Source organism: Triticum dicoccoides, chromosome 3B (genome assembly GCF_002162155.2).
Source record: "Triticum dicoccoides isolate Atlit2015 ecotype Zavitan chromosome 3B, WEW_v2.0, whole genome shotgun sequence".
In the NCBI taxonomy this organism is placed as follows: Eukaryota; Viridiplantae; Streptophyta; class Magnoliopsida; order Poales; family Poaceae; genus Triticum; species Triticum dicoccoides.
This window is the reverse complement of record NC_041385.1, coordinates 395,882,821-395,896,887: the sequence shown is the minus strand read 5'-3', so window position 1 is coordinate 395,896,887 and position 14,067 is coordinate 395,882,821. Positions and strand designations below refer to the sequence as shown.

The 14,067-nt window shown below is 46.8% G+C and overlaps 1 protein-coding gene across 4 annotated transcripts in view; it reads right to left on the bottom strand.

Moving 5' to 3' along the window:
- The window catches only part of LOC119276182 (protein PIGMENT DEFECTIVE 338, chloroplastic-like), a 5,428-nt gene extending 4,781 nt beyond the window's left edge, over nucleotides 1-647 (bottom strand). For 3 of the 4 annotated variants that reach the window (XM_037557188.1, XM_037557189.1, XM_037557190.1), the window contains exon 1: nucleotides 48-647. In XM_037557188.1, the coding sequence (XP_037413085.1) occupies nucleotides 48-632 (585 nt within the window). In that variant the 5' untranslated portion in view covers nucleotides 633-647. Of the gene's footprint in view, nucleotides 1-18 lie in introns of all 4 variants that reach the window. The other variant, XM_037557192.1, reaches the window with a different exon arrangement.
- Between the last annotated feature and the right edge of the window lie 13,420 nt (nucleotides 648-14,067).

Sequence of the window (14,067 nt, the reverse complement as noted above, 5' to 3'; positions counted from 1 at the left end):
TCAGCATCAGAATTTCAGGTGGAAATGGACACTGATGAGGACAAAACCTGCCTTGCCCGGTGCCACGAGAGGCGTCGGAAGAGCCGCCTCGCCGACAGGAGCGGCCGCCCGCTCAGTGTGCGCCCGAGCACCTCCGCGAAGACCACCGTGCCCGGCGGCACCAGCGTCCTGGCCCCGCGCTTCTGATTTTGGGTCTCTTCATCCACGGGGGAGGCCTCCAAGACGCCCACGCTCCCTGGCCGAGGCGGAGCCGGTTTAGCACCTCCAGTAGGGAGCTCCGCGCGGCAAAGCGGGAGGAGCTCCTTGGTGAGGAGCGTAGCGAGGCGGTCGGCGCCAACGGCAACGTCGAGGCGAGCCTCGGTGCCGGAGACAACGATCCCGACGGCGTAGTCCCCCGACTTCGGATCGTAGTGCCCGCCGCCGCAGTCCGCGTCCTCCTGCCCGGCGTTGAGGAGGCGGACGAAGCCGGCGGAGAGGGCGGCATCTAGCTGAGCGGACATGGTGGGGGCAACGGGTCGGGCGCGGGCCCAGGCATGGGTCTGCCTGGGTATGAGAGTTTTGGCGACGTGCAGGGAGTGCGTAGGAGGCGGCGACGAGATGAGAGGGAGCAGGCGGCAAGACGGCGGCAGCATCTTCTGTGGTTTGGCCGTCCCGTCCTGTTGGCCGGTACTTTATCTGGTTAATTAACATGAGTTAAATATACAAGGTTCTTTCACCGAAATGTCAAATGAGTCCCGATTTTATAAAAAAAAAATACACATATCAGTCCCAGACCAGCGGAATAAACAGTGGGGTCCACCACGAGGTGAAACGCTAAGGCGTGGGAGGCGACTGCAGCCTTGTGTTAGGGTTAGGGTTTCAGCTGACGGGGGTGGTGAGGTTTCGGTTGTGTCTAGGGAGGTGACTGCGCAGCCCTCGACATAAATCGACAACGTTCTTTCCTTCACCACGGGGCGGTGCTAATGGCGGAGAGGACGATCGGCGAGGCGACAAGTAACCCCGGAGAAGATGGCATCTAACAGGGTGGCGGTGGCCTCGGCGACGAAGACGGCTTCCTCGGTTGCGGAGGCGATGGGGACGAACAACCAAAAGAAGGTGTCGCCCTCAACCACTGGGGAGGGGGGGCGACGGCCACACCAATGACACGACGTTCAGATGCGAAAGCTAGCGGTAGATCGGCTGAATCACCCGCGAAGAACAAGACTCCGGACCCTACTTCGAGCCTTTTTGCTAGGCGGGGAGGTATGGTGTTGATGGACAAGGAAGCTGAGGGACTCATCTATGAAGATCCTAGGGAGAAAGCTCATATCCAACCAAAGTGGTCAGCCATAGGCAAAGTTTGCTCGCCTCGGCTAATGAATATGACTGGGCTAGAACGTGCGATGCAAAGATCCTGGGGTCTTCACAAGGTTGCGAGGTTCAGGGATTACGGTGGAAATATCTTTGTCCACATCGAAAGTGAGGGTGACTAGAAACACGTGATGAACAATGGCCCATGGCAATACAATTTCAGTGTTCTGATTCTGAAGGAGTATGAAGGGGATACTAGGCCGTTAGAGATGAACTTTGATATAGTGGATATTTGGGTGAGGGTAAAGGATCTCCCTCCCAATAGGAGAACAAAATACTTTGGCTTTGCGCTTGGGAACTAGCTTTGGGAGATCGTGAAGGTAGATGTGGACAAGGAGGGGCTAACCAAAGGACAACACCTCAGAGTTTGGGCCAAAGTTTATGTGTTTGAGCTGCTAGTGCGTGGATTCTATCTCAAAACCTCACCGGAGGACACGGATAGAACTTGGTTTGATTTATCCTATGAGAACGTGCCCCATTTTTGCTTTGAATGTGGTAGGCTAGTACACCCGGATGGTGTATGTGTGCCCCCAGTTATGGTTGATTCGTAATGGGGAGGACGGTCAAGAGCTTCCCCGGGAAGGAGTAACGTAGGAAAGGAAGGATCGATGGGTGCTTCAGAAAGCAGCAGAAACAGTATGGGAAGCGCATGCACAGGGGACAACGATGGATATACGGTTGGACCTAATGCAAAACCCCGGACCAAGAGGAACCTGAATATGAATTTCCGGGTCAGCAGACTCGCGCATTGGCATGGGTTCATGGACGGGCAAAAGGGAGGTTAATAGCCCAATAAAGTAGAAATCTCATTAGGAGATGCCGGATGGAAATGACCTGAGGACAAATCTGGAACAACATCGTGAACTTGATCTGCGAAACAAACTATTTGAGCAACGACAGTATTTTGAGATCTCATGTGATCGGGGCATGGAGAGAAAGGTGAAGGAGGAAGTGCATGGCCCATGCAGGAGCAGTGGTGAACAAGAAAGTGTAGTTGGTGCGTGTGGATCTAGGCAAAAAAGCAAGGCACCTATGTCAAGAAACTCCGATCGGACCATTTTTCTTCTTCTCAAGGAAGGGCACACACAAGTGGTGACAACGACAGTAGGAAGAGGAGGCTGAAGCAAGTGTGGATTGCAAAGGATGACCCATACATGCAAATCCCAAATGATGAGTTTATTTGCGATACAAGGCGCAATATGTCATTTGTGTTTGACCGCATCTCTGAGCATACTGAGACATCGAGGGACCCTGGGAGGCGGGGCTACCGGTTGCCATGAATCTGTTGGTCTAGAAATGTCAGGGGTTGGAGTTGACCTTGACAGCGGGCGAGTTGAGAGACCTGATTAGGTCTTACAACCTAGCGGTGGTATTTTTATGTGAGACTCTAAAGAAGGGGAAGGCAATGGAGAGACTTATGTGGAGTTTAGGGTTCAAAAATGGAGTTGTTGTTGATTATGTGGGAAGAAGTGGGGGACTAGCTTTGTAGTGGAGGGATAATGTTCAGTTAATGGTGAGGTCGTGGTGCCAATATTTCATTGATGCAGAGCTGGTTTAGGAAGGGAAAACCTGTAGATTCACCGGATTCTACGGGGAACCCAAGACAGAACTACGAAAGAAATCTTGGGACGTAACCAGATACCTTAGGTCACAAGACGATCTCCCTTGCTTATGTGAGGGAGACTACAATGAAACATTGTTCCATACGAACCAGGAGGGTGGGAACCCGAGGAGCTTCACCCAAATGGAAGACTTCCGTGTTAGTCTAGCCGAGTGTGGACTTGCATATTTGGGTTTCTCTGGATATCCCTTCACATGGGATAACAAGAGAGATGGGGGAGACAACATTCAAGTGTGTTTCGATGGGGCTACATGTAATAATAAGTTCTTAGAGCTTTTCCCGAAAACCTCAGTCGAGCATGTAATGACGGAGGAGTCGGATCACGAGGCCATCCTGGTTCATGCGTTGGGGATAACTCCTCGTGTGAACAGGAGTGGAGAGCAATCGTTTTGGTTTGAGGAGGCATGGACTAAACATGGGCAATATGACAGCATGGCGGTCGAAGCATGGGAAGCTGCTAGGTCGGATGATCACTCACTGCATGCTGTGTGGCAGAAGTTCAGTACGATGGCGGGAAGGATGCAATGTTGGGCATGTGCGGTGTTCGGTTCCATAAGGAGGAAAATTACCAAACTGAAGCAGCAACTAGTTGAGGCCACGGGAAGAGCTGGGATGGCCGGACATTCACTAGAGGCCTCGGATATTGAAGATCAGCTTAGGAAGGTGTACGAACAGGAAGAGATCATGTATCGCCAAAGATCAAGAGTGGACTGCTTACAAGCTGGAGACATGAACACAAAATACTTTTATAACAAAGCTTCTCATCGGAAAAAAAAAATACAGTGAAGGCTTTGCACCGGGATGATGGAACCAGATGCATGGTGGATGAGGAAACACAAGACATGGTAATATTGTCCTATGAGCGATTATTTACGTCAGACGGCTCCAAAGGTGATAATGGTTTGCTTGAAAATATAGACGAGGTAATCACTGCCGAGATGAATGCAAGATTAACTCCTCCAATCACAGATGGTGAGATTGAGGCAGTGCTGTTCCAGATGGGGCTGACGAATGCTCCTGGTCCAGACGGATTGCCAGCATTATTCTATCAGCAACACTAGTCGTTGGTGGGTGTGATGTGTGTGGGGCAGACAGAGATTTTTTGAGTGGTGCAGCGATGTCGCGTGATAACCCACAAGTATATGGGGTCACAATAGTTTTCGAGGGTAGAGTATTCAACCCAAATTTATCGATTCGACACAAGGGGAGCCAAAGAATATTCCCAAGTATTAGCAGCTGAGTTGTCAAATTCAACCACACCTGAAAGACTTAATATTTGCAGCAAAGTTTTTAGTAGCAAAGTAGTATGGAAGTAACGGTAAAGGTGGCAAAAGTAACAGTAGCAGTTTTTTAGCAATTGTAACAGTGGCAACGGCAAAGTAACATAGCAAAGATCAATATGTGAAAAGCTCGTAGGCAATGGATCAGTGATGGATAATTATGTTGGATGGCATTCATCATGCAATAGTTATAACCTAGGGTGACATAGGACTAGCTAGCTCCAATTCATCAATATAATGTAGGCATGTATTCCGTATATAGTCATACGTGCTTAAGGAAAAGAACTTGCATGACATCTTTTGTCCTATCCTCCCGTGGTAGGGGCGTCCTAATGGAAACTAAGAGATATTAAGGCCTCATTTTAATAAACAATCGGAACAAAGCATTAGCACTTAGTGAATACATGAACTCCTCAAACTACGGTAATCACAAGAAAAATCCCAATTATAGTCACCTTGGGGTATGCGGGTCATAACTCGTAATAGGTGTCTACAACTTGCAAGATCGGATCAAGAACACAAATATATTCATGAAAACATAATAGGTTCAGATTTGAAATCATGGCGCTCAGGCCCTAGTGACAAGCATTAAGCATAGCAATGTCATAGCAACATCAATCTCAGAACATAGTGGATACTAGGGATCAAACCCTAACAAAACTAACTCGATTACATGATAAATCTCATCCAACCCATCACCGTCCAACAAGCCTACAATGGAATTATTCACGCACAGCGACGAGCATCATGAAATTGGTGATGGAGGAAGGTTGGTGATGATGATGGCGACGAATCCCCCTCTCCGGAGCCCCGAACGGACTCCAAATCAGCCCTCCCAATGAAGAACAGGAGGTGGCAGCAGCTCCGTATCGTAAAACGCGATGAATCCTTCTCTCTGATTTTTTCTCTCCGGATGTGAACATATAGAGTTGGAGTTAGGGTCGGAGGAGGTATAGGGGACCCACAAGCCATGGGGCACACTGTAACGCCCTGGACACACCCGCCGGTGGTCGTTAATCCTGGCGGGATCTAGACTGGCCTCACAGATCAATACTAGTCTTTTCTGCGCACTTTGTCCTCACTCGTGCGCACCCGGGAGCAACTTCCCGATCGGTCACCCATCCTGAAATTACTCCAAGCTAAGTACGCTTAACTTTGGAGTTCTGTCTGAATGGACTTCCGGAAAAGAAGGAATTCTTTATTGGTATGAGTAGTCTATCATCCCGAATAAGCCAGGCTATCACATACACCCCCACTCAGAGGAACCGACGTCCTCGTCGGGCCACAGGAACGTTCCCTCTTGGCACATACGTTTGTGCATCCAGTCCGGTACATGTGTCATGCCGTGTGCCACGATGGGTCACAAACGTCATGAACAACATGACCGCGCACCTGTCCGCAAACATCCGTGTAGCCTCGAGGGTCGGCTCTGATACCAACTTGTAACGCCCTGGACACACCTGCCGGTGGTCGTTACTCCTGGCGGGATCTAGACTGGCCTCACAGATCAATACTAGTCTTTTCTGCGCACTTTGTCCTCACTCGTGCGCACCCGGGAGCAACTTCCCGATCGGTCACCCATCCTGAAATTACTCCAAGCTGAGTATGCTTAACTTTGGAGTTCTGTCTGAATGGACTTCTGGAAAAGAAGGAATTCTTTATTGATATGAGTAGTCTATCATCCCGAATAAGCCAGGCTATCACATACACCCCCACTCAGAGGAACCGACGTCCTCGTTGGGCCATAGGAACGTTCCCTCTTGGCACATACGTCTGTGCATCCAGTCCGGTACATGTGTCATGCCGTGTGCCACGACGGGTCACAAACGTCATGAACAACATGACCGCGCACCTGTCCGCAAACATCCGTGTAGCCTCGAGGGTCGGCTCTGATACCAACTTGTAACGCCCTGGACACACCCGCCGGTGGTCGTTACTCTTGGCGGGATCTAGACTGGCCTCACAGATCAATACTAGTCTTTTTTGCACACTTTGTCCTCACTCGTGCGCACCCGGGAGCAACTTCCCGATCGGTCACCCATCCTGAAATTACTCCAAGCTGAGCACGCTTAACTTTGGAGTTCTTTCTGAATGGACTTCCGGAAAAGAAGGAATTCTTTATTGATATGAGTAGTCTATCATCCCGAATAAGCCAGGCTATCACACACGCCCAGGGGGGGTAGGGCGCACCCCCACCCTTGTGGTCTCCTGGTGGGTTCCCTCTAGTTGATTCTTTCGCCAATATTTTTTATGTATTCCAAAAATATTCTCCGTAAATTTTTAGGTCAATCCAAGAACTTTTATTTCTGCACAAAAAGAAAACCATGGCAATTCTGCTGAAAATAGTGTCAGTCCGGGTTAGTTCCACCATGGCATTAAAGAAAAGCGCTTGTTGGGTTCTTGTCCTGCTAGATAAGGTGAGTGAAGACTTAAGACAAAAATTTATGCTTTTTTGGTGGCATGTTTGGCACCATGAAATGACGCAATCTTCGCAAAAGGTAAAGGAAAAATTTCTCATTCTGCAAGATTTTTGCAAAACTACCTTGTAAACCTACGCATGATTGAGAGTGGAAATTCAGAGATCGATCATAAAGGGAAAAGCCCTATGATTTAATTGCCTAGATTGGAACAACATGATAACAAAAAGGGTTGGCAAAAGCCTGACCTAGGTGGGCCAAGGTCAGTGTTGATGGAAGTTTCTTGGAGGAGAGTGGCAGTGGTGCGTGGGGAGCTGTGGTCCGAGACCATCACGGAAGAATTTTTTGTCCGCCTGGGACTATATCCCACGATGCAAAGGAGCAGATTTCGCAGAAGCTACTACTTGTCTTGAAGGACTATGAAACGCGATGTCATGTACTGACCTCCATTTAGTTGTCGAGATGCGCTCAACCCCGCATGTGTAGATAGATCAGAAATTGGAGTGATTGTGAAGGAATTTCATGCCCTCAAGCATGGAAATAGAGAAGTTAAAGTTTGTAAAGTAGATAGAAATGTCAATAGTTTAGCCCATAGTCTTGCCGAGTTTGGGCATAGAGAGTTGCGTGGTGGTGTTATGCAAGGGACAGTGCCAACCTGCGTGTTGATCGTGGCCTTGCAAGATTGTAAGAACAATGCTTCTTCTTTTAACTAATACAACTCTCTATTTCAAAAAAGAAGGGGTTCGCGTTGGAAGATATGGGTGGAATCTGTTGGGGATCGTTGCAGAAATTAAAAAAATTCTACGCATCACCAAGATCAATCTATGGAGTAACTAGCAACGAGAGAGAGGGGAGTGCATCTTCATACCCTTGAAGATCGCGAGATGGAAGCGTTACAAGAACGCGGATGAAGGAGTCGTACTCGTAGCGATTCAGATCGCGGTGGATTCTGATCTAAGCGCCGAACAACGACACCTCCGCGTTCAACACACGTGCAGCCCAATGACGTCTCCCGCACCTTGATCCAGCACGGAGGAGGGAGAGGTTGAGGAAGAAGGCTCCAGCAGCAGCACGACGGCGTGGTGGTGATGGAGTGGCAGTTCTCCGGCAGGGCTTCGCCAAGCTCACGCGGAGGAGGAGAGGTGTTGGGGAGGGGAGGGGCTGCGCCTTGGATGTGGTGTTGCAGCCCTCCCTCCACCCCTCTATTTATAGGGAGAAGGGGGAAGGGGTCGGCCCCTCTAGATGAGATCTAGAGGGGGGGCGGCGGCCAAGGGGGGAGGGGGCTTGCCCCCCAAGCAAGGGGGGCGCCCCCTTTAGGGTTCCCCCCAACCCTAGGCGCATGGGCCCTAGGGGGATGGCACCCAACCCACTTAGGGACTGGTTCCCTTCCACCTACAGCCCATAAGGCCCTCCGGGGCAGGTGGACCCTCCCGGTGGACCCCCGGAACCCCTCCGGTGGTCCCGGTATAATACCGGTATACCCCCGAATATTTTCGGTGACCGTATGATGATTTCCCATATATAAATCTTCACCTCCGGACCATTTCGGAACTCCTCGTGACATCCGGGATCTCATCCGGGACTCCGAACAACATTCGGTAATCACATAAAAATCTTCCTTATAACCCTAGCGTTATCGAACCTTAAGTGTGTAGACCCTACGGGTTCAGGAATCATGCAGACATGACCGAGACAGCTCTCTGGCCAATAACCAACAGCGGGATCTGGATACCCATGTTGGCTCCCACATGTTCCACGATGATCTCATCAGATGAACCACGATGTCGAGGATTCAAGCAATCTCATATACAATTCCTTTGTCAATCGGTACGTTACTTGCCCGAGATTCGATCGTCGGTATCCCAATACCTCGCTCAATCTCGTTACCGGCAAGTCACTTTACTCGTTCCGTAATGCATGATCCCGTGACCAAGTACTTAGTCACATTGAGCTCATTATGATGATGCATTACCGAGTGGGCCCAGAGATACCTCTCCGTCATACGGAGTGACAAATCCCAGTCTCGATTCGTGCCAACCCAACAGACACTTTCGGAGATACCTGTAGTGCACCTTTATAGCCACCCAGTTACGTTGTGACGTTTGGTACACCCAAAGCATTCCTACGGTATCCGGGAGTTGCACGATCTCATGGTCTAAGGAAATGATACTTGACATTAGAAAAGCTTTAGCAAACGAACTACACAATCTTGTGCTATGCTTAGGATTGGGTCTTGTCCATCACATCATTCTCCTAATGATGTGATCTCGTTATCAATGACATCCAATGTCCATAGTTAGGAAACCATGACCATCTGTTGATCAACGAGCTAGTCAACTAGAGGCTCACTAGGGACTTGTTGTGGTCTATGTATTCACACATGTATTACGGTTTTCGGTCAATACAATTATAGCATGAACAACAGACAATTATCGTGAACAAGGAAATATAATAATAACCATTTTATTATTGCCTCTAGGGCATATTTCCAACAGAATCAACACGTACACAAACTATATGCACCCAGATATCCTTCCCACAACTTTGGAGCATCCTTCCATTGTTGCATTGGCAGTTTGGTAGAGGCCAAGCGGTAGTACCGTTGGTATCCATAGTAGTACCGCTTAGGCAGTACTTCCGCTAGTCAGTATAGTGGCTACTTCCGCTTGGGGTTTAGCCTTCTGTTGCTCCATCAGCATTTCGCGTTAATACCGCTTATTACCCACGGTAGTACCGCTTAGGCGGTACTACCGCTAGATAGTATTGCGGCTACTTCCGCTTGGTGTTGAGTCTTCTTTATGCCCTCTGACAATTCGCGATAGTGCCCCTCGCACTAACGATAGTACCGCTTCGTGTGGTACTTCCGCTCTGGTGCGGTGCTGGCTACCGCTGGTTCCTCTATTACCCTGCGGCAATTAGCGGTAGTACCGCTGGTCGGCGGTAGTACCGCTCCGGCGGAACTACCGTTCTAGTATTGGTTTAGTACTTGCTGGGCCGCAGAGAAACTATCGTGCTAAGCGGAAGTACTGCTCCCCCGAGTGGTAGTACCGCTTGAGCACGATCAGTGCACATAATGGTTGGATTTGAACACACACCCCCCCACACACACACTATAAAAGAGGGTATTCTTCCCCAAGAAGACCCACCTCTTTCCGCACTGCTCCATTGTTGCCCTGTAGCTCAAAGACGCCTGTTCTCCCTCCCTACCCATCAGAACTTGTTGATACTCTAAGGTTTGGAGGAGAAGGCCTCAATCTACACTTCCACCAAGAGAAATTTGATTCCCCTCACAACCCCTTGCAGATCTTGTTACTCTTGGGTGTTTGGACACCCTAGACGGAAGAGCTCACCTCAGAGCCCCATTCCATTGTGGTGAAGCTTCATGATGGTGTTGGGAGCCTCTAATTAAGTTGTGGAGAGAGCCCCGACCTTGTTTGTAAAGGTTTGATCGTCGCCTTTGAAAGTGCGTTATATCGACTAGAGGGGGGTGAATAGGCGATTTTTACAAATTCGTCACTAAGGAATTTCAAGGTGAGGAAATTCCGAAGTCACGAACAACTAGCAGCGGAATAAGTACTCAGATGCAAGCATAACAGAGCAGTAGCACAATCATCATGATTAAATGAAAACAAGCACATAGTACAAGTAGCGTAAACACAGGATAAGCAGGCTGAAGACAAACTGACTGAAGAATTAAAATTGAGGAAATTGAGAAAGTCTTCAGTCAAAGTCTTCAAACAGTAACGATCAACTACAACAGTATATGAATGAGGAAATGAAAGGGTTGAGGAAATAGAACCAGTAGCTTGGTGAAGACAATGATTTGGTAGACCAGTTCCAACTGCTCTGATAGTCGTACGTCTGGTTGGAGCAGCTAGGTATTTAAACCTGAGGACACAAAGTCCTCACTGTATTCTCCTTGATCTAAGGTCACACAGACGTTGCCCAATCACTTGTGTTAAGTCTTCAGGTGACTTCCAAACCTTCACAGACTCGGTCACTCAGCGATCCACAATTTCCTCTTGGATGCTCTAGACCATGACGCCTAACTGTCTGGAGGATGCATAATCCTCAAAGGTAACAAGCATCGGTTCCACACAGGAACAATCTCTTCAGTGATGCTCAATCACTTTTGGTTTGTAGGTGTTTGGGTTTGGGTTTTCCTCACTTGATGATTTTTTCTCAAAGTCCTCGGAGGATGGGATGCTCTCAATGACAAGTGTCAGTTTCTCTCGGAGCAGCTAACCAGCTAGTGGTTGTAGGGGGTGGCTATTTATAGGCTAGGGAGCAGCCCGACATGATAAGACATACACTACACCACAACACGGATGTAATGGCATACAATCTACCGGGAGAAAGCCCTTAAGAGGGCAGATAAACTTCCGGGATGGTGTTTCTCACGGCAGATAGAACTACCACAAGAACAGCTGCCGGGGATTACTTGTCCCGGCAGATAAACTATTCATGGCAGTTTGTCTGCCCCCACCCATGAATAAGTCGGCAGTTCATTTTCTCCCGGCAGATTGGCCATCGCATCAGAACGAACACTTACCGGCAGTGAAACTGCCGGCAAAAACATCTTCACCTGACAGTTAATATGCCTCACATCGTGTTTCACTAGCAAACCGTTCTAGGCAATATATACCTAATTTATTATCCATTAAGCGGGCAACTTATACCTGATTTAATATCCATTCATTGTCGGGCAATCAGGAAAGATCACACAACTTGCACATACATACACTTCAATCAACCTTAAACTTCATTCAATTACACATGCCAGACCAAATACACATGTTTCTAGATACATGTATGAAACGACCATATACAAGGAGCTCATGCCACAAAAGGTTCAGTACATATGTTTTTATATGCGCCACATGACCAAAATGAGCATACAATGGCTTGTGTACCAAAACAACCACCAAATAAGCATAGTAAAACTTGCCACTGTCGTTGGGTTTAGCAAACGAGGCATATATCACTTGACAAAACCTCCAGCAACTTGCAGATCTTCCACAACTCCATCAACTTATGTACCCTTGGGAAACCTACAACAGATCAGAAACTCAAATGGAGCTATCGTTTGATTTTAAATTAACACATTGAAGATTTTGATGTGCTGCGGTTTAACTCATCGGCATAAATAAAATTCTTCTAAATGTGTAACACTTCATCATAGCAAGCAATCGTTGTTACATAATTAGATCAACCATATTACTCGAGAGGCCTTCTTTAATTAGCTCAAGTATTGTTTACATATTAGAGGCTAGGATATCCATAAGCTGGCTAAGTTGTACTCTAAGATAATGAAATTGGACCTGAAACCTGGATATGAGTAGGTGAGAGAACCCATGAAACACATCTTTATCTGTACTTAAGCAGATAAATATGACCATATCTCAACTAATTCAGGAAAGCAGGCCAAATGTCATATCTAGTACTAGTAGACAATAGCTAGTGTATCCTTTGAGATTTCCTTAAATTATCAAAAAAGAATCTCCCACAAATTCTGAAGAGTGGCACATAATAACAAATCATGTTGCCCTATTTTTGAGATATGGAAAACTAACTGAAAAATACTATATCAAGAACCAGAAAGTTATTGCTAATACAAATTATTTGGAACTAATCAGATAAAGCATAACTGCATAAACAGAGGGAGTGGCACCTAAAGACAGAGCATGTAACCACATGGCATATGTGGTTAGCAACTCAAAACTTGATAAACAATTTAGAGCAGAATATGTGGCCTTTGGTCATAGCTAGCTGGTGGCTACAAAGAACAGAAATCAATGCATCTTATAAGCTTGCTTGTGGTCACATTGCTACAAACAGAAATCAATCATTATACATGATATAGTTATGGAAAGAAATGGATCGATTATACATGATGTGGAAGGAAATCTATCATTCTACATAATATGGTTATGGAAAGAAATGGATCTATTAGTACTCAAATGTTGACATCAAAGTAACTAAGCAAAGTACAAGCAACTATCACCTCTATTTATGACTAGAACTGAACCAGTGGACATCCTGTAGGAAGAGCCTGACACTTATGCACTTCCAATTGCATACATAGAAGCTTTTGCCGCTAGGCTACCATGCTCCTGATAAACATTATATAGTATCACATCCCTTCCTTGCTGAGTAAATCAGACTTCAAGAAACAAAAACAAACACCTGGGAATAATCGCACAATTTCAACACTATATAACATCATTTCTACATTTGAAATAGCTGAGTAACAAGAAAATTTCAACACTATATCAATGCCCATTACAAGATTACTAATGGCTGAATGACAATAATGAAGAAATATCACCGTTGGTTGAGAATTACAGGAGACAGTGCTGCTCAGGCGATGAAGCGGAGACCATAGGCGGCACTGCCGAGGCGAGGAAGTAGAGGTAAGGTGACACCGCTTGGGGCGAGGATGGAGATGAGGCGCTATCCAGACGTAGTTGACACAGCCCTGCCTGCTGTAGAGGACGAATAGGAGGCATGCTGTGATAAAGAGAGGAGGACCAATTACACAACAGGACATAAAAATCGAAGGACCAAATCAAGGGTGGAGACTGAAATACTGTATTGTACATAGTAGAGTTTAACACTGCGTTCTAGCTCCAAGTCAAAAATCTTTCATGTGCAAATAAGCAGAACATGCTCAGTTCGAAAAGAAAAATGCATTGAGTTAAACATTTGTACAGAATCTACAGGACTAATGATGTCGCTTGAAGCTACGTCGGTATTTCCCCAAAGAGGAAGGGATGATGCAGCACACCGGCGGTAGGTATTTACCTTAGATATGAAACCAAGGTTATCGAACCAGTAGGAGAACCAAGCAAAACAACGTAAACAACCCCTGCACACAGATAACAAATCCTCGCAACCCAACGTGTTAAAGGGGTTGTCAATCCCTTCCGGGTACGGCGCCTCAAGATAGGAAAACAGACGTGAGATAAATTGTAGTAGATTGATACATTGAACGCCAAATACAATAAATAAGAATAAATTGCAGCAAGGTATTTTTGTATTTTTAGTTTAATAGATCTGAAAATAAATGCATGGAAAAAGTAGATCGCAAAGGCAAATATATGAGAAAGAGACCCAGGGGCCGTAGATTTCACTAGCTGCTTCTCTCAAGAAAAATAGCAAATGGTGGGTGAACAAATTATTGTTGGGCAATTGATAGAACTTCAAATACTCATGACGATATCCAGGCAATGATCATTATATAGGCATCACTTCCAAGATTAGTAGACCGACTCCTGCCTGCATCTACTACTATTACTCCACACATCGACCGCTATCCAGCATGCATCTAGTGTATTAACTTCATGGAAAAACAGAGTAATGCAATAAGAACGATAACATGATGTAGACAAGATATATA